We start from the raw sequence: 19,771 nt of genomic DNA, 5'->3' as shown, positions 1-19,771 counted from the left end.
AACTTCCTTGTCTTCACTCTCCTCCTACCCTACCTCTCCCCAACCCACCCCCTGTGTCAGGCTCCTCCAGTAAGAATATGCCTTATAGGTCCCCGTGGCTCTGGCAAAACTGTCTGTGGAAGACAGTTAGCAGAAAAATGGGGCATTTTTCACATTCAGTTTGAAGAATTTCTTCAAGAGAAACTAATGCTCAAAACCGAAAAGAAGATTGGAAGTGAATTTGAAGAAGATTCTGATGAAGAACGGTTTACAAAACAAGAACTTGAAGAACTTGCAATTCAGGCCAATGTCAAGATTGAAGAAGAAAACACAAGGAAGCCGGTAGTAATATTAATACTCTCTTTGCAGATAATTATGCTTACTTTTGGGAAGTAGAATATAAGCAGTATAAAACTCTATAAAGTTTCCAGGAAGAAGAAAAAAATTAACTCCCCATATGTCATCCTCCCCATATGTTAAATACATATCTTACTGTTCATCTAGAATGCGAAGTGCTAAGTTTTACATGACTCCAATAAAAATCTGAAAAGCTTTCCCTGATGAGACTGTTACATGGCATTTATTTGGGATTCTGTTATTTGGTATATCTGACCCAGACTATAAGGTTTTCCTTTATTGTGTTCTCTGTTTTCTATCAAATGTCATAAAAATCTGCCCCAGCACCAGCAGAGTTCTCAAAATATTAATTTCTAATGATGCATCATAAGAAATTTTATATATCTCTTAGATGGTTTCTTTCTGGGGTTGTAAAGAGAAAGTTCTTAATTCTAACTCATTTTTCACCATTTCTGATATAGTTAGACCCTTTTCTTCTCAAGTGATCCCCTGTAAATGGACGTAGGTATAGATTATGTTCCAATTGACTGCCTGGCTGGCCCATCCTTTAATTAGAATCTAGGTTAAAGAATTATAAGATAAATGACAAAAATTGGTTAAGCCTTATGGGTGTGTAATACACATTAAACCATATAGTAGCAAAAAGTGATGACACAAGATATCCTGAGGCCATGTTTGAAAATCAGTCACGCTAATCACTAGTAACTCCTCTTAGCTATAATATATAATTTGACATTTTAAACCATATTAAATATTGATTTAAAGAAAAAAGTTCAAGTTTTAAACTGTTAACAAGCAGCAGTATTAAAAACAGCCTAAGAAGAAAAGGTCTCATCCTAATCAACAATGTAATAGAGTATTATTTACTAATACAGAGTTTAATTTTTTTTGTTTTCTGATTTTTGGTTTTTTAGCCTCCAGACATACAACTTACAGAAGAAGAAGAAGCAATCAAATTAAATCTACTGGAAAATGAGCCATTACCTCCCGAAATTCTTGAAACAATTCTTTCTGAGTGGTGGCTTAAGGAACCAATACGGTATCTTATTTTATATAGAATTATACAATTATTGACTTTTATTTGCTCTGTTCTTAAAAGTTAAAAATGTAATCCAGCATAAATTTAAGATTTTTCTTTTACTTATAAACTAGTGATTCTACACATTAAAAACATTTGCTGTGTAGTTATGGTTGAGCGACCATATTCTAAATCCATGTACACCAATGATGGGCTGGACTCTTTTCCTTGGAGCCTTTCAGTAATTACTGTTAAGACCACTTAATAACTGTCCAGAGTGCTATCCCTTTCTTAAAAGCCCGGAACAAGCCTGACCTCAGAGAGGACAAATTTAAGAATCTCCATGCCATCAGAGTTTAAAACTTCACCGCAATTTCCTAATCAGAATGTCGTGCTTTGGTATATATCAGAAGAAAGAGAAATGATACTTATTATAGTACCTGTAATAGCAACCCTTATATGGAACTTACTATGTGCCAGATACTGTTCTGTATTTTATTCACATTAGTTTACTTAATCCTTACAACTACCCAATGGAATAGAAACTTTTATTATCTCACATTGGAGATAAAGAAGCTATATTATAGAGCATTCAAATAACTGGCCAGTCCCAGTGCTCCTCTGCACGCTCTTTTTCACCTAGTCCATGGCCTAAATGAGTGAGTGAGGTGATTCGTCATCAACTTTAATTTTAGTTTCCTGCTGCCTAAATTGGCTCATTAGTTGTGGCAAACTTAGGCAGGTTGACTGCAACAATGCAATCATGGGGGCCATCTGGATGGCTCCATCGGTTAAGCATCTGACTCTTAATTTCAGGTCAGGTCATAATCTTGGTGTGATGGGATCAAGCCCTGCACCGGGCTCTGCACTAAGCATGAAGTCTGCTTGTCCTTCTCCCTCTGCCTCTCCCCCTGCTCGTGCTCTCTCTCTCTCTCTCAAATACATAAATCTTTAAAAAAACAAAAAGAACAACAAAAAACTGATGTAGTCATGGGTGGTTCTTCATTAATTTAGCTCCTGACCTCACACCATACATTAATTTAAAAAAAAAAAAAAGCGTATGGATTGAAAAATTAAAAGGAAAAAGTGAGGGACACCTAGGTGGCTCAGTTTGTGGGGAGTCTGCCTTCAGCTCGGGTCATGGTCTCAGGATCCTGGGATTGAGCCTGGTATCAGACTTCCTGCTCAGTGGGAAGTCTGTTTCCCCCTCTCCCCCTGCTTATACTCTTGCTCTCTCTCTCTCTCGTTAAAAAAAAAAAAAGTAAAAAACTGAAATTATAAAAAGCCTAAATTAAATAGCTAGGTATGCAACCATTAAAATGTGTTAAAATGAAGAATTTATAATAGCATGAGAAATGTTATTATATAACATTAAGTTTCAAAAGATACAAAGTTATTTATAATGTAATAGCAAAATGGACACATGAGGAACAAACTGGAAAGAAACAAAACAAAATCTCAGTAATCTCTAGGATATAAGATTATGGATAATCTTGCCCTTTTTCATGTTTTTCTCTATTTTCCAATTTTTCAATAGTGAGATTTGTTGCTTTTATAATCAGGGAAAAAATCAACACATTTTAAAGGGCTATTGCATGAGTCCTGGAGAGATTAATAAGTGCCTGAACTGAGGTGTAACGGTAGAAATGGAAATGTGGGTACAGAAGAAGACACGCCAGGGTTTAGCTCTTATATGTGAGAAGCAAGAGGGGGTGGCAGGGCAGTCCAAATGTCTCTGAAGTTTGGCACCTGAATACCAGTGAGTCAGAAGCAAGAGCAGTGTGGAAGTGTAACAATGAGTCTGATTTTTGACAGTATGATGCATATATAATTCCTGAAGGGCATTTCAATGAAGAAACTAAACAGCTTTTTGAAAATTCTGAATTGAAACTCAAAAGAGGAGTTGGGTATAGAGGTAGAGATTTAGAAGTCATTGACAAAGAAGGGACAGCTGGAACAGTAGGGATGAAATTGTTCTCACAGAAGAGACTATACTGAAGGCATCCCTAAAGAAAAAGACATACATCTTACAGCCAAAATATAAAAATTTGCCCACTTAGTAGGATAGGAAATATTTTAAAATGTCAGATAAGGACTCAAGTTGTCAAATGTTCATAAAAGTCCTACGAGGAAGAAAACATATGTTTAAATATAAATACCTAAAACAACCCAAATTTTAGATAAACAGGATAAATTCTCATTCAAAAGGGGACCGATATTGACTCTTTTAAATAAACAAAACCAAGTTCTTAAAGCCTGATTGTTTAATAATAAAAATGTAGTCACATTCCATTTATTTTTCTGATCCTTACAGTTTCATCATACCTGTGCAAATTTTATAATTCTATTTGAACATAATCATCTTACACATATGAGCCAGGATGCATACATTAGTAATTGTCATTGATCATAAGGAACCCACAGAAGAGGGTACAAACTGTCTCATGAAAGGAGCGTCACTAGAAGAAAAAGTGTGCAAAGGTAGATTCCCACAAGAGATGGGCTGGCCAAACCCACCTTTACATAAGGTGACACAGTCATTAGACTGGGCATTCCTCCCAAGCAGAGAACTTGTTTTCTTTTAATTTTTCATCAAATATTAAGACTAAATTTAAGAGAACTTATCTATACTATAAAAATAAGTATAAAATATTATCATTTTAATCTAATTCAATACATTTGGGAGAAAACACACCATGTTTACACAAGTAGAAATATTATAAGAAATTAAAGATACCACAGTAAACTTTTAAAACTATTCATTGCACATCTTATATAAAGTTGTGAGTTATTAATATTTTTTCTTTTTAAATCAATATTTATAATATAATAATTAAAGCAAATAAATTATGAAATTTCTACCAAGTTCCACAGGTTTTATATTAGATGGTTTCCCACGATATCCTGAGGAGGCCCTGTTTCTGGGGGAACGTGGATTTTTCCCAGATGCTGCTGTTTTTATACAAGTTGATGATCAAGATATTTCTGATCGACTCCTTCCTTCCCAAATTGAAAAGTGGAAACAGAAACAAAAGAAAAAATTAGAAAGGAAAAAACTCATCAAAGAATTGAAGGCAAAAATCAAGGTATGTATCCAGTAAAAAAACGTAGGAGTAAATTTGTTCAACATCTATTGAAATTATAAAGTGGTCTTTACAAAAATGTAATTTTCTGATTTTAATACCACAGTCAATATGAAAACACTTTTAATCAGATATTAATACTATTTATAATTAGTTAAAAATTATTTGAGGTCTATGTGATTTGCAATATGTTAATGCTTTTCTCTCCAAGGCAAATAAAATTAAAGATAGTGGCAGCACTAATGTATCCCTATACAAGACACAGGAGCTAAGTGGGAGAGGCAACATAAAGAATTAAACTTCTCAGTGGCTTTTTCACTAGTTCCTGGAATGATGACACCATCCATCAAGGCCATGTTAGCCTACAGTGAAACAGATCCAGATAATAGTTTAGGATATCTTTTCCAAAACTGAAATCTGAGGAGTATTACATAAAATGTTCAAAAGTGTCATAGGGAATCCAGCAATTCCACTTCTAGGAATCCATCTAACAGAAATGAAAACAGATCCACATAGATTTATATATGAATATTCATAACAGCATTATTCATAACAGCCAAAAAGTGAAAACCACCCAATATCCATCAACTGATGAATGGATAAATGAAATATGGTAGATAGGGTACCCTGGGATCCCACCCAAGATGGCGATAAAAGAGCCTCCTGAATTCATCTCCTCCCACACACACACTGAATCCACAGCTACACATGAAGCAATTCTCTCTGAAAGAAATCCAGAAACTAGCTGAGTGACTCATACACAATGGACAAATGAGAAAATACCTGTATCATCCACATCAAAACAGTTGCTGCCTGAGAGTCCAGCTTCCAGTCCATCTATGCAGTGTGTGGTGCTCTCCTTTGGGCCTCTGACAGGTTGTGGCACATGCTCAACAATTGTGAGCCACTGAGAACAAAGAAAGTAGCTTAGTCACAGAGGTTTGAGAGACAGCCAAGAACTCAGTCCAGGCTGATTGATAAGGTTCATCTCCTACTCAGGACTGCTCTGTGAAGACTAGGAGCTGTGGCTTCTTTATCCAAGGTGCAGACACCAACACAGAGTCAAAGGAAAGGAAGAAAGAGAGGAGGAATATGTGTCAAACGAGAACTCCAGAAATAGATCTTACTGAAACAAAGATAAGTGATTTACCTGATAAAGAGTTCAAAACAATGTTCATAAGATGCTCACAGTGTCAGGAGAACAATGCATGAACAAAGTAAGAATTTCAAGAAAGAGATAGAAAATATAAGAAAGTACCAAACAGAAATCACAGAGATGAAGAATACGATAACTGAACTGAAAAATTCAATAGAGAGGTTCAATAGCAGACTAGACACATAGATCAATGGAACAGAAGAGAGAGCCCAGAAACAACGCCATGCCTATATTGTCAATTAGTTTACAAGAAAGAAGCCAAAGGTGTATGATGGAGGTTGGATAGTCTCTCAGTACATGCTGGGAAAACTGGACAGCTACATGCTAAAGAATGAAACTAGACCCCCTATCCTATACTATCCACAAAAATCAACCCAAAATGGATTAAAGACTTGAACATAAGACCTGAAACCATAAAACTTTTATTTTTTCAATTTTTTTATTATGATATACTAGTCACCATACAGTACATAATTATGAAACCATAAAACTTTTAAAAGAAAGCATAGGGGGTAAGCTCCTTGACACTGGTCTTGGCAATTATTTTTTTGGATTTGACACCAAAATCAAAAGTCAACCAATGGGGATTACATCAAACTAAAAGGATTTTGCACAACAAAGAAGCCGTCAAGGAAATGAAAAGTTATTCTACTGGGTGAGAGAAAATATCTGCAAATCATATCTGATTTGCATCCGATTAGGGGTGCTCTTTACCAAAGCAAACAAATAAATAATAAATTCGAAAAGGCATTCTAAAGTTTGTAGAAAGAGTGGCTGCCCCCACGTGCTGTTTATCTCTCCGGAGGGACATAGCTATTGAGAAGTTCCAGAGACACAGGATGTAGTAGCGTAATTACCACCATCATAAGTTTTTCTGAAAGGTTTACCATCCTTCCCTCCAAATGCTATTCCCACTTTGGGAAAAAACATATATACTAATATTTAAAAAGTAATTTTATCATTATCCACTAAAATGTTTAAATGTCTCTTTCTGTAACAGGATGATATGATTTCCAAAAGAAGGGCTGAACTTCTAGCAGAGAGAGAAAAAAAACATAAAGCGCAGGTAAGTAAATAAAATGGTTGCTTTTTTAAAAAAAAAAGGCAGAATATCCACAATTTAATATTTATATATTACATATTTTTTATGTTATCAACAGTATAAAATAAAAAGATGTTTAGAAAAAGTCTTGAAGGAAATACACAGAGTTTATGTTTAAGTAGTAAGATTATGTATCACTTTTTTCTTTGTATTTTTTGTTATTCCATAATTGTTTACAATGACCCTTCGTTATTTTTATAGTCAGAAAAATGAACATTTTTAAAGGAAGGAAAACCACTAAAGAAGTTTAATTGAATTCAAAATATCATACTACAGTAAACTATGCTTCTTTGGGATTCTCATTTTTGCTTTTCACGCTTGTAGTCCATGCCCCAGGGAGATAGTCTGGGAGTCTGGGACTGAGGTCTAAACAGGGAGTCTGTGAAGCTGTGCTGGACCTAAAATAAAGATTATGTCGAGATAAAGAATGGACCGAAGCAGAGACCATGAACCCTCAGACTTATCGATCGTGCAGGACACTCAGTACAACTCCTTTTCTCCATCTGCTGACTTTTCAAAAAGATAAACCTTGAAGATCGTGGATTTTGTTTTGTTTGGAAAAGAGCTGTTCCCGAAATGACCTAGCTAACACCAATACCAAACTTTCTTAGGGGTGCAGAATTTAAAGAGGAGGTGTGACTAGACACACTAGTTCTAAGAAGTTACCTGAGGCTCATATTTATACATTCAGCTTACAAGTAATCCCTGTAACCAAGGCAAACAAAAGGATGGTTCCTGCCTTCTGCCATTTCATTCTGGCATAAAGCACCCTGTACCATCTTTTCAAAACTGACTCTCCTGGGATCTGATTTCCAACCATATAAAAACGTTCACCCCAACAAGCGGAAGGAGAGAAGAGGAATCACAGGAAATAAGACTTGCTGCCCATGGAACCATGTCTGCCCCTGGTTGGGATGTGCTGGACTCAGTACAGAGAACTGTTGACACCGAGCAACCGTCACTGGGGGTCAAAACATTGCAGAATAGGGGCCAGGACAATTGTTCCTTTGCCCAAACAAAGTATCTACAACCAAAAGTAGACCTAAAACCATTAGATTGAGAATGTTCTGCACCATCTAAGGAACAAGAACCCTGCTCTCCGTTATTTGCCTTAATCTTCACTTATTCATTCAGCCAGTCAGCAAACCTGACCTGAGCACTCACTGCATGGCTGACAGTATTCAGACGCTGGAGGTTAAGTCATGAACAAAATTGACAGAAGTTTCTGGTCTCGTTCTACTGTTCATTCCCTGAACAAACATGTTCTGAAATTCTGCTGTGTTCAAGGAGTCATGCTGATGTTTAGGATTCAAAACAAACAATCCAGACATCCTAACCTGGGCTCAAGCATAGTTACCTACCTTTAGCCTTTGGGAATCCCTAGTCGTCCCCTTAAGAATCACCCCTTAGGGGTGCCTGGGTGGCGCAGTCGGTTAAGTGTCTGCCTTTGGCTCAGGTCATGATCCCAGGGTTCTGGGATGATCCTGGGGTCCTGGGATGGAGCCCTGTATCAGGCTCCCTGCTCAGCAGGGAGTCTGCTTCTCCCTCTGCATCTCCCTCTGCTTGTGAGCTCTCTCTCTCTGTCAAATAAAGAAATGAAATCTAAAAAAAAAAAAAAAAAAAAGAACACCCCACATGTCTCAGCAACATATTACCAAAAAAGTCCAGCCTTTGGGGTTGATCTGACCTAAACTGGTATCCTTTCTCCAGTTCTTGCTGACTTTGTTCACTGCTGGCTCCCCAGTGCCTAACGTAGGGCTGACACATAGTAGGCACTCAACAGTTGTTTTGTTGCTGTTGTATAACCTTGAGCAAGTTTTTTAATTTCTCTGAACCTAGGGTTTTTTTGTAAAATGGAAAAAAAATTAATAATATCTGGTTTCCTGAATTGAAAATACTTTAATTTCTCCTCTTTGCTATTTTTTAGTTAAACCTCCTTTTTCTTAAGAGAATCCATTTTCAGATAAATTTTAAATGTTCTTAATTTATAATTTTTCTATTTGTTAACATTAGAATGGTGGGATTTCTTACTATTTTTCATTCAAAAATTCAATATTCTATCTTATAAATTAAGTAGGTTTTTGTAAGTTAGCTCTCCTAAGACTTACTCTTTTACAAAATTGGCTATTTATCCCCACACAATTAATTTATACAAACTGACTTTGGGAAGATAATTCCTGAAATTTTTTATGAATCAAAGATGAAAACTGTGTCTTGATTTTTTTTCACTCCTTTGATGAGAATTTTGTGATATGTCCTGCTACTGCCTCAGACAAGCAAAGACTAAACAAAATGCAGCATCTCAAGGATCACCCAGTGTGATAGCTATAGGCAGTTAATGTGACACCTGACTCAAATCCATTCTGACTCTACATAGACCCCGGAGCCTGCTTTCATGAACAGAACCAGAGGCCTTTTCATCATTTGCCTTTTGTATAGAAAGTGCAGCTCCATGACTCACCTTTTCACAACTAATTGGGGAACCATATGCAGATAAAGCCCTTCCCAGGGTTGTCTTCCCCTCCTTAACACAAATCATTGCCCTTACTGTCTGAATTTTTTGCAGCAGATAATACATTTTTAACGTTAGAAATTACTTGTCTCAAGGGGACTGCTTGCATTAATTTTGTAGGAAAATGTCGCCATCTTGTGGAATTTTAGTCTCCAAGTGTGACTAAAGAATAATCTGTAAATCCGCCACTTTGTATAGAGATTTAGTTTGTATACCTTCCAACTTCTCAGAGGCCCTGCTTCTACTCCTGGTCCTCACTCCAGAATCTTGGCTCTCCTCCTGTTCACTGGCTCCTTCTCTGGTGCCTCAATCTCTTCTATTAAATTGTGGGTAGCCCCAGACAGGAGAAAGCCACAAAGAGCCAGGACAGGAAGCCAGGCCGCAAATCAGCAGAATTGTGAGGGACTACACCCAGGTGAATAGTTAATAGAGATAAATACCTGAGTACAAGGGGGAGCCAAAGTCAGCGTCCAGATGAGGTTGAAACAAGGTTCAGGACCAAGCACCAGGCCAAGACCATCCTTGAGGCCTCCTAGGGACAAGGCAGAGTGTATAGGTCCAAGGTCTACGTGCAGAGAGCTCTTTGGGATGAAACAGAAAGCAAAGGTGTGTATGGGGTGTACAGGTTGGGGATTGAGTCTTTTATTAAGTTTTTATTTAAATTCCAGTTAGTTAACATACAGTGTAATGTTAGTTTCAGGTGTACAATATAGTGATTGAACACTTCCACGTGACACCCAGTGCTCATCACAACAAGAGCACTCCTTAATCCCCATCTCCTGTTTCAACTATTCCCTCCCACTCACCTCCCTTGGATTGAGTTTGAAGGTTTGAGAAACAAGTAGTTTGGAATAGTGTCTCAAAAAATCCATATTTAGAAGGCAACCAGGTGTAGTAAGGGAATCTAGTGTCTGCTTAACATGCATCTGTATTGGGAAGACTCAGAACTCTGACAAGTCTTGCACTTCTCCTCTTTCCATTTCTTCCTGTCTCGTTTCTTCCCTAAGCATTCTGAGTATAATCTCCATCACCCTCCTGACATAAACTTCTACTGTTGTAGCCTTGTCCCTCCCTTCCCCTACTGATAGAAAGTTATAAGAGAGCTTACCCGAAATCTAGTCCTTTTTCTCAGAGACCATGAATTTTGTGTTCTGTTTGTCTTCTTTATTTTCTCTTTTCCCTCTCTAGCCATCTCTGGGATTGTTTGAATGTATTTTAGAAATCCATTTTATTTATCTATTGGCTTTTAGTTATATCTCTATGTATTATTTTTTAGTGGTTGCTCTCTGTTACATATACATCCTTGGCTTTTCCCACTTTACTTCGAGTCAATATCATTGCATGTACTACCCTAGAAGCCTGTGACTGCAGAAGTCCATTTACACTCACCATCACTCCACCAACACCCTTTACACTCGGTTATTTGTTTTACAACCAAATATATTATAAACTCCATAAGAAAAAAATTATAGTTTTTGTTTTAAACTGTCATATGTATTTTAAATACATTAAGAGGAAAATAAGTCTTTTACATTTACCCAGGTGTTTACCATTTCTGTTGCTCTTCATTCATTCCTATGGTGTGATGGAAAGCAGAGGCATGAAAAGAATAGGGTCATTTGAATTGTTTTCCTACATGATTTTTCTTGACTGTTTCCATGATTTTCTCTGTATCTTTGCTTTTCAATAGTTTATGATATGCCTGCATGTCATTTTCTTCATATTTATCTAGTTTGAGGTTCACTAAACTTCAATCTGTAAATTTATGTCTTTCACTAAATTGCAAGAACTCTGGGCATTATTTCTTCAAATATCTTTTCTGCTCTATTTGCTCTCTGTCTCCATCTGAAAGTCAGTTTCTCATAGGTTAGATCATTCACTATTGTTCCAAATGATCTTGGGGCTTTTTTCTCTCTTCTTTAAGTTCGATCAGTTCTTTTGATCTATCTTCAAATTTACTGATTCTTCCCTCAGTCATCTCCAGTCTATTAAACCCATCTGATATCTTTTATAACTTTAAATACTGTATTTTTTAGTTCTAAAATCTCCATTTGGTTTGTTTTTATATTTTTTATTTCCCTCCTGGGATTTCCTATCTTTTCACTTATTATGAGTGTATTTTCCTTTTCTTCATTGGTCATAGGGATAACAACGGCTTTAAAGTTCTTGTTTGGTAACTCTAATACCCAGAGTGGGTATTTAATAATATCTTTTCTTATGAGAATGGGTCATGTCTCATGAATCTTTACATTTTGAATAATTTTGGATTATATCCTAGAATAATGAATATTATGTTCTGGAGATTCTGAAGTCTGTTGTATACCTCCAGAGAAGGCTGGTGTTTTTGTATTAGCAGGCAATTTACTTGGTTAGACTAACCCTGCAAACTCTGTCATACTGGCAGTGGATAGCAGTTCAACTGATACTGTTCTCAAACAGCCCATATGAGCATGATTCAGAGACGTGGACAGTCTTTACAAACTAAATTTGCTGTTCCCTTCACTTCTCTCAACTCTGAAGTTTACCCTCACTCTCTAGTGCCCTGGTTGTGTCTCCTTCCCCTGGTTGCCCCAGCTGGAAAGACATCCAGCTTCCTATCAGAGTTTTAGTCACCCTGTGCCACCACCACTGTAATGGAGGCTGCCCTGTGAGCAAATGCACAGAATCAGAGAATTTACCCTAATCCGACTGCTCCCTCCAGATTTTTACTGTTTTCCAAAATCTGCCTTTGTTTACTCTCAAGCCCCTTATTGAGTGAGTGAGATAAAGTGTGTGTGTGTGTGTGTGTGTGTGTGTGTGTGTGTGTGTGTGTTGGGGGGAGGGGAGGTGTAGTGTTCATGGTTTATGGTTATTACCTGCTAGAGGCTAAATTAACTTATTCCTTCATACTGGAGGCAGATCTCTGAGACCATGAATTTTAGAACATGTATCTATTAACATAAGGCCTTAAAAGTGTAATATATCAGAAAAAGAAAAAACAGCACTGTTTCAAAGATCAAATTTTGGAAAAATAAAACCTTTTTTTCCCAAGAAGAATTAACCTGTGGAGATTATTAGGATATTGACCTTTAAAAAAATTCAACATTATTTAAGGAACTTGCTAAAACAATATAATAGGAAAAAGAAATAGCATACATGTTGAAAAGTTCTGTAAGGAAAGAACTCATTATGTGCCTATAGTTTGATTATCTAGAAAGTCCAGGAAAGTTAATTGCACAAAAATTTAAGGTTGCCTCCCCAGCACCTTATTAACAATGACATTTGCCTCCATGAAGAAAAAAGGCAAATAACTTCTAAAGTGATTAAATAATCTGTCTTGAAGATGATAGGTGCCACGAAATGCTGGTTGGTGTCCGCCATCATTTGGAGCAAGATCCATCCTGCCTGCTTCCTCTCATTCTCATAGCTCATTCACATGGAAGCACGATACAACCTGCCCTGCTCACATACCCTAGCTTGCAGTTGCTCTGAATTAATCAATTTGGCCCCCTCCATTTGTGAAAATGATTGAGCCACCAAGGATTACCATATACTTGAGAAAAATTATCAATACAAAGGAGCAGCAAGATGAGCAAACAGAAAAGTTGACCCTAAAATAAATAGGCAATTCAGAAAACCTTACTAAACATTAAAAAAATTCCAATCTCCCTCAGAAAATTCAAGAACTTTTATCCAGAAAACAAAAACAGGATGCTATGAAAAATCAGAAAGCAAAAAAGAGTCATGGAAGCTAAATATATATAATTTAAATTGGTTAAAATTTGAATAGAAAGATTAGAAGGAAAAATCAAAGAAGTTTCTCAAATATAGAACAAAAAATACAAGAGATAGAAAATACAAAAGAAAAAACTGGAGATATGTGGGGTCAATCCAGGAAGGTCAACATCCAATATGCATTAAAAAAAAAATGAAAGGAGAGAAAATGTAGGAGGAAATAATCTTAAAAATATTGAAAAAAATGTTCCCAGTGTTGAAGAAAGCAGAGGATCTTCAAATTCAAAGGGATCAATGAATACAGAGCCGAACAAATTAAAAGAGATGTACATTAGATACATCCTTATGAAATTTGAGATTGCTCATTATAAAGAGATTTTAAGTGTTTCTAAAATGAAGAAAAGTTACCTACAAAAGATATGGATAAGATTTTTGTCAGACTTCTCACCAACAATACTGAGTGATAGAAGACAAAGACAATGCCTTTAAAATTCTGAGTGAAAATAATTTTTGACTATTTATAATGTATGAGAATGAAATGAGAACACTTTTAGATATTTAAGATCTTTGACAATTAGCCTTTAATATATTCTTCCTGAAAAAAAATAGCCAATTGATTTTGCGAATAGTGCTTCTTTCATCTAAAAAACAAAACCAAACCAGAAATATGGGGTCGGGGAGAGACCAAAAAAAAAAAAAAAAAAAAAAAAAAAGCATTATCCACATATGGGGCAAATTAAAATGCATCATTCTGCATAATAAGAAAATATAGTGTTTGACCTTGACACTTCAGAATGGTACACATTTGTTGATATAGGGTTGCATCCCCACTGTCACTATCTGTAGCTGTAGTGAATAAGGATTATGTAGTTAAAATATGGCTGGTATTGTTTATTGGGTTTCATTTTTAGAATCAATCAAACACTGTTTGCTTTCAATTCTTAGAATCAATTTCTACATGAAGCGCTAAATAAGTACACTTACAGACAAATGTAAATGTAGAAATATTGGAGACAAAAATTTGGACACTAAAGAGAGGGAAAAGTGAAAAGAAGATTAAGAACAATCTCTTGAATTCGGGGGAATCAAACACACATCTAAAAATGATAACTCAGGGGCGCCTGGGTGTCTCAGTTGGTTAAGCATCTGCCTTTGGCTCAGGTCATGATTCCAGGGTCCTGGGATTGAACCCCACATCAGGCTCTCTGCTCAGTGGGGAGTCTGCTTCTCCCTCTCCCTCTGTCTGCCACTCCCCCTGCTTATGCTCTTTCTCTCTGTCAAATAAATATATAAAATCTTTAAAAAAATAAAAATGATAACTCAAAAGAAATTGGGGGATCATATTTAAAGTTGTAGGGGGGGGTGCCTGGGTGGCTCCGTCGATTAAGCATCTGCCTTCAGCTCAGGTCATGATCCTAGATCCTGGGATCGAGCTCCACGTTGAGCCCCACGTCGGGCTCCTTGCTCAGGGGGAAGGCTCTTTCTCCCTCTCTTTCTGCCTGCAGCTCCCCCTGTTGTGCTCTCTATCGCTCTGTCAAATAAATAAAATCTAAAATAAATAAATAAATAAATAAATAAATAAATAAATAAATAAAAAAAATTGCAGGCACTTGGTTATAGAGTTAAAGAATTAAAAATATGACTAACACTGGGGAATAAGAGGGAGAGGAAGAAAAGAGAAATGTAAGTTAGCTAAATTCCTCATTGTTATTAGTACAAGAGAGAAAACAAATATCACAAGGGTCAAAAGAGGCTACCTTTCACTGTTCACTTTGTTACTTCCTAAATTGGTTTCCATAGAACAACCAAAAAAACCAAAAAAGGGGCGCCTGGGTGGCGCAGTCAGTTGAGCCTCTGACTCTTGGTATCGGTTCAGGTCATAATCTCAGGGTCTTGAGATCAAGCCCCACATCGGGGCTCCACGAGCTCAGTGCAGAGTCTGCTTAGAGTTTCTCTCCCCGTCTCCCTCTGCCCTTCCCCCACCATGTGCACTTGCTTTCTCTCTCTCTCTCAAATAAATAAATAAATCTTAAAAGAAAACATTTTTTAAGTGCAAGAATGGCTAAATAAGAATAATGAGATGTATGTTTTTATATGGAAGGAAATTTAAATGCATTGCTAAATTATATTTTTAAAAAGCAAGTTGTATAATATAGAATGATCCCATTTATGTGTAAAATATAATTTTCTGTGTGTGGGAGTGTGTGGGGGTGTAAACATATAAAAGGATCTTAAACAAATTTTTAACCAAAATTATTTCTAGGTAGGAAAGTGGAAATAGAGATGGGAATATGAAGGGAAATTTTTTTACCCTATATAATGCTGTATAATTTTATCCTTTAAGCAAAAATGAATCTATTTTTATTTTTTTATTTTTAAAAAAGAATTTATTTATTTATTTATTTTAGAGAGAGAGGGCGGGGAGGATACAGGGAGAGAACCTCTAGCCGACTTCACGCTGAGTGCAGAGCCTGACTTAGGGCTCGATCCACGACTCCAAGATCATGACCTGAGTTGAAATCAAGAGTCGGGCACAAAACCAGCTGAGCCATCCAGGGACCTCAAAATGAATCTATTTTTAAACTGATATCGTTGTTTTGGTTTTTTTTAATTAACAAACAAGTTAGAAGAGCCATTAAGTAGAGCCAAGAGAGGTGAGTACAAGTTCATTTAGAACTGAGATGTCCCTGGTTTGCAGTGTGGATTCATCCCACCATACTTCCAATGATCCTTAGAAAATCAAATCTCAGGATTTTTTTTTTTTGTCAAAGTATAAGGAAAAGGAAAAAGTAGTAAGGGAACCAAATGATTTCAAAATTCAAATAAAAAAGAAGCAGAACTGAAAAACACTGCCCCAGAGCCAAACTCCTTCTGGAGAGAGAGGAGCCTGGGCACAGAGCAGGAAGGGACCTTATCCTCTCATCTTACTCCTTGCACCTGCAAGGCCAAATTCCAGCTCTAGGTGCTCTTTAACAGGTTCTAATTAGTAGGAAGATTAGGAAACAGGGAGCTAAGCAGGAGATTGCAGGTAAGAGATAACAAAAGGGCAAACTGTGGGGCGGTACTGGAAAGGAGAGAGTCTAGGGCATTGTTTAGGATTACGGTCCTTGGAAACTGGATGCGCAATGAAGGAGAGCAGGAGTTAGGGAAACTTCCAGGTTTCCAACCGGAAGGCAGTGCTCCAGTTGATACAAGGAATACTTCAGGGAGAAGAGTGTGGAGGCAGTGCAGGAGGATACATACTAAAAGCCCGTACAGCACCACTTAGTGCCAATATCCTGCCATGGTCTTTAATAATCATTTATGTCTTATTTGTCTTTCTTCAGATGGGCTATAAACTCCTAAAGGGCATATACTGTTCTGTTAGTACAAAATAACAAATAATAGCTATAATGGCCCAATAATAGCAATAATAGCTATCATTTCATGCCTACCATGTGCCTGACACTTTTCTAAATAAGGGCTTTGCACGTATTAAGTAATTTAATGTTCCCTCCATACCTGTGGGATAGGTACTTTTGTTGTTCGTACTTTACAGATGAGGAAACTGATCTTGTCCAAGCTAACACAGCTGGTGAATGATTTATTCTCTTTGAGTTCCACTAAATATTGTTACTGAAGACTATCAATGACATAACTTTCATGGATGGGGCCAGAGGGTAGTATGCTAAGTGAAATAAGTCAGAGAAAGATAAATACGATTTCACTCATACCTGAAATTTAAGAAACAAAACAAAGAAGCAAAGAAAAAAAAGAGACAAATCAACACAGAGACTCTTGCTCTTTCCAACTTCCACGGTGGTAGTGAGAGGCGCCCTGTCCACCCACCTGCCATGGATGGTCCTGTGGAACTGCTCCAGCTTCCCGATCAGGAGGAACAAGCAGACACACAGCGCCCAGGCCGATAACCTGAAGGCTCAGCACTCCTTCCACCAACGGGCTGATTCACTGCAAGGCTGCGGGTGTGAAGCCACCGGCCCGCCACAAAGGTGTAGTGGTGGTCATGAAGCAGAGATCTGGCCCGTGAAAACCCGCCACCTCCTACATGTGGATCACCATTAACAAGAATGTGTGGGCCACCGTCAGCAGCATCGGGCACATGAACCACAAGAACCAAGTACCACCCAGATCTGCACATGGCTGCCATATGCAGACCTGGTGCCATCCTGAGCACCAGAAGCCTGTGATGGTGAAGAGGAAGCTGGCGCCCCACCGCGAACTCCTGAGCCCCCCACCTCGAAAGCAATGGAGGTATCAACCACCTGGGGAGGTGGAGGGAAGAAGTAGAAGAAACAGACTCTTAATTATAGAGAACAAACTGATGGCTACCAGTGTGAAGGTGGGTGGGGGGGATGGGTTAATTAGATGAGGGGATTAAGGAGCGCACTTGTGATAAGTACCAGGTGATGTATGGAATTGGTTTTGTTTTGTTTTGTTTTGTTTTAAGATTTTATTTATTTATTTGACAGAGAGAGACAGCCAGCGAGAGAGGGAACACAAGCAGGGGGAGTGGGAGAGGGAGAAGCAGGCTCCCAGCGGAGGAGCCTGATGTGGGGCTCCACCTCAGAACGCTGGGATCACGCCCTGAGCCGAAGGCAGACGCTTAACGACTGAGCCACCCAGGAGCCCCTGGAATTGTTGAATCGCTATATTGTACACCTGGAACTTACATAACCTGTGTTAATTACCTGGAATTAAAATAAAAACTCTAAATAAACAAATGTAACTTTCTCACAACCGTAGGCATAAATAGTATTTAATATCTTGTTTATGTATTTACTGTGGGATCAGTATGGTGTCAGAGTCTTAAAGGAATTAAATTTCTGGGTGCCAGATATTTAAAATTTTACTGTGTCACTAAATGAATGTTGCCATGCCATATCAACCAATATTCAGTTACATAAAATATTCCAAATGATTAGTTAGCAGAGTCATTTGTTGCATATTTTAGATATGTAGTAAAAGAATATTCTCTTCCTTAGATGGATAAAGAAGATGAAGACTTCAGTGAAGAAGAGCCTGAAGAAGATGAAGATGATATTGACAACATCCTTGAAGAAGAATTTCCAAAAGACGAGGAAGTGATGAGTGAGGAAGATGAAGAACAGGAAATTGATGCACTTGAGCGCCTGAGAGGTGAACTGGGAGAAAAATTTGAAGCAGATATGAGTAATTTACAAGTAATACAGGTTATTATTTTCCTTCATTTTTCATAATTCAAATGTAACATTTGAGAACAGAACAAATGCAATTTGGCTTATATCTTAGTTTCTTTTTAACATTTCAAAAGAAATGTGTATTTTAGGGCTATCTTCCCTTTTGCCAGCGCCACTTGCAATTATGAAAACAAATTAATAAATCAAGGGCAACATGGAAGCCACATAGAGTCAAAAGTTTTAGCTGCCAATATGCAGCCACTCCGAAGCTGAAAAATATTTGTTCTCTTGACTGAAGCAATTGGTCACCAGCAACGTCTATGTGCAGTAACCTGACTTTGTCCCATTAAAAATATTTCATTTTATGATTTTTTTTTCATCAGGATGAATTTGAGAAGCTTTTGATCCCGGTAATTCTCATTAATGGAGCTCGGAAAATCCACATTGTACAATATAATATGAATATGAAGCTGAAACCACTGGTGGAGAATCGTGAGAGCATTTTTGAAAAATGTTATCCAATAGCATCCCACCTTGCCCAAAAAATGCTCAGCTATACCTATAAGTATGTCAGCTCATTTGGCTACTGGGACCCCGTAAAGGTAATGTCAGCAAATGCATCCTAAAGCTGTGCTCTTTCTTTTATTTTTTTTAAGTATGTCTAAGAAGAAGACAGAGGATAATTTCAAAAATTATAAGCATTGTACAGTACTCTTAACTAGCTATAAAAATATGTGATTGTTTTATCTTTTTGAAGTATAATAGGTAATCAAAGGGTTTAATTTCTTTCATCTACTTCTGTAGAGATAACACAATTCCAACTTGGTTTTAACTTTGTAGCTGAAGATGGGTAGTGGAAATATTTTCAAGCTACACATCTAAAGGGCTGAGCTCTGGTACTAATTTGCCACCTAATTTTAGGCAAGTCATTTAATCTCTTTGATCCTTTAATGGACCCAGGGTCTCAGACCCTGTACTTAGACCTAGTTCTGTACTAAGATCCTGCCTGGTTCCTTACCTTTAAGATGAAAGAATAATGTCACCAGGCCACTGTGATCAAATACAAGAGTATAAAGTCCTTTGGAAAGCGTGAGGCACGATACAAAATGTGACACTGATGTCCATAACAAGCCTTTCTAAGTACCATATTTGTATGCAGTGTGGACAAACAGATTTAATCCAGTTGGAATTCAGTGACCTCAAATGTGGGATGATTTTCAACGAATCTCAACCAAGAATATGTCAGCCACTGTTCTAGTCCCTGGGAAAGAGTAGTGAACAAAACAGACAGGTTTCTTTTGTCTTCCAGCTTATATTCTAGTTGGATTGGGAAGGGAGGATAGACAATAAATAAGTAAATAAACAAATATGTTCTTGAGAGGTAACACTAAGTGTTATAAAGACAATTAAAAATGTCATGTGATAGTGACCTGCTCATTCAACCCGTGTACCTTTTTATTTCCGTCAGTGATGTAGCCCAGTGGAGAAGATAATGGCCTCTGAAGCCAGACTGCCGGAGTTCAAAACCCGCTACTTATTAAATGAACAACCTTGGACAAATTACTTAACCTCACTGAGTCATTTCCATTTGCATAATGGAAATAAGAATAGTCCCTACCTTACAATATTATTACAGTGATTAAATGAGTTAATTATTGTAAAGTGCTTACAACAGTGTTTGGCTTTTTGTAAGT

The 19,771-nt window shown here is 37.3% G+C and overlaps 1 protein-coding gene and 1 pseudogene across 1 annotated transcript in view; both read left to right on the top strand.

The window, feature by feature from the left end:
- Positions 1–19,771, top strand: part of AK9 (adenylate kinase 9) — a 119,157-nt gene that overhangs the window by 82,275 nt on the left and 17,111 nt on the right. Inside the window, exons 25-30 of the mRNA XM_040628105.1 lie at positions 61–321; positions 1,251–1,375; positions 4,221–4,440; positions 6,594–6,659; positions 17,904–18,110; positions 18,461–18,679. Of these exons, the coding sequence (XP_040484039.1) occupies positions 61–321; positions 1,251–1,375; positions 4,221–4,440; positions 6,594–6,659; positions 17,904–18,110; positions 18,461–18,679 (1,098 nt within the window). The remainder of the gene's footprint in view (positions 1–60; positions 322–1,250; positions 1,376–4,220; positions 4,441–6,593; positions 6,660–17,903; positions 18,111–18,460; positions 18,680–19,771) is intronic.
- Positions 16,047–17,786, top strand: LOC103677014 (annotated as a pseudogene).

Source organism: Ursus maritimus, unplaced genomic scaffold, assembly GCF_017311325.1.
Source record: "Ursus maritimus isolate PB19 unplaced genomic scaffold, ASM1731132v1 scaffold_13, whole genome shotgun sequence".
NCBI classification, from domain to species: domain Eukaryota; kingdom Metazoa; phylum Chordata; class Mammalia; order Carnivora; family Ursidae; genus Ursus; species Ursus maritimus.
Note: the sequence above shows the minus strand (reverse complement) of the source record. Positions and strands in the feature narration are given on the sequence as shown.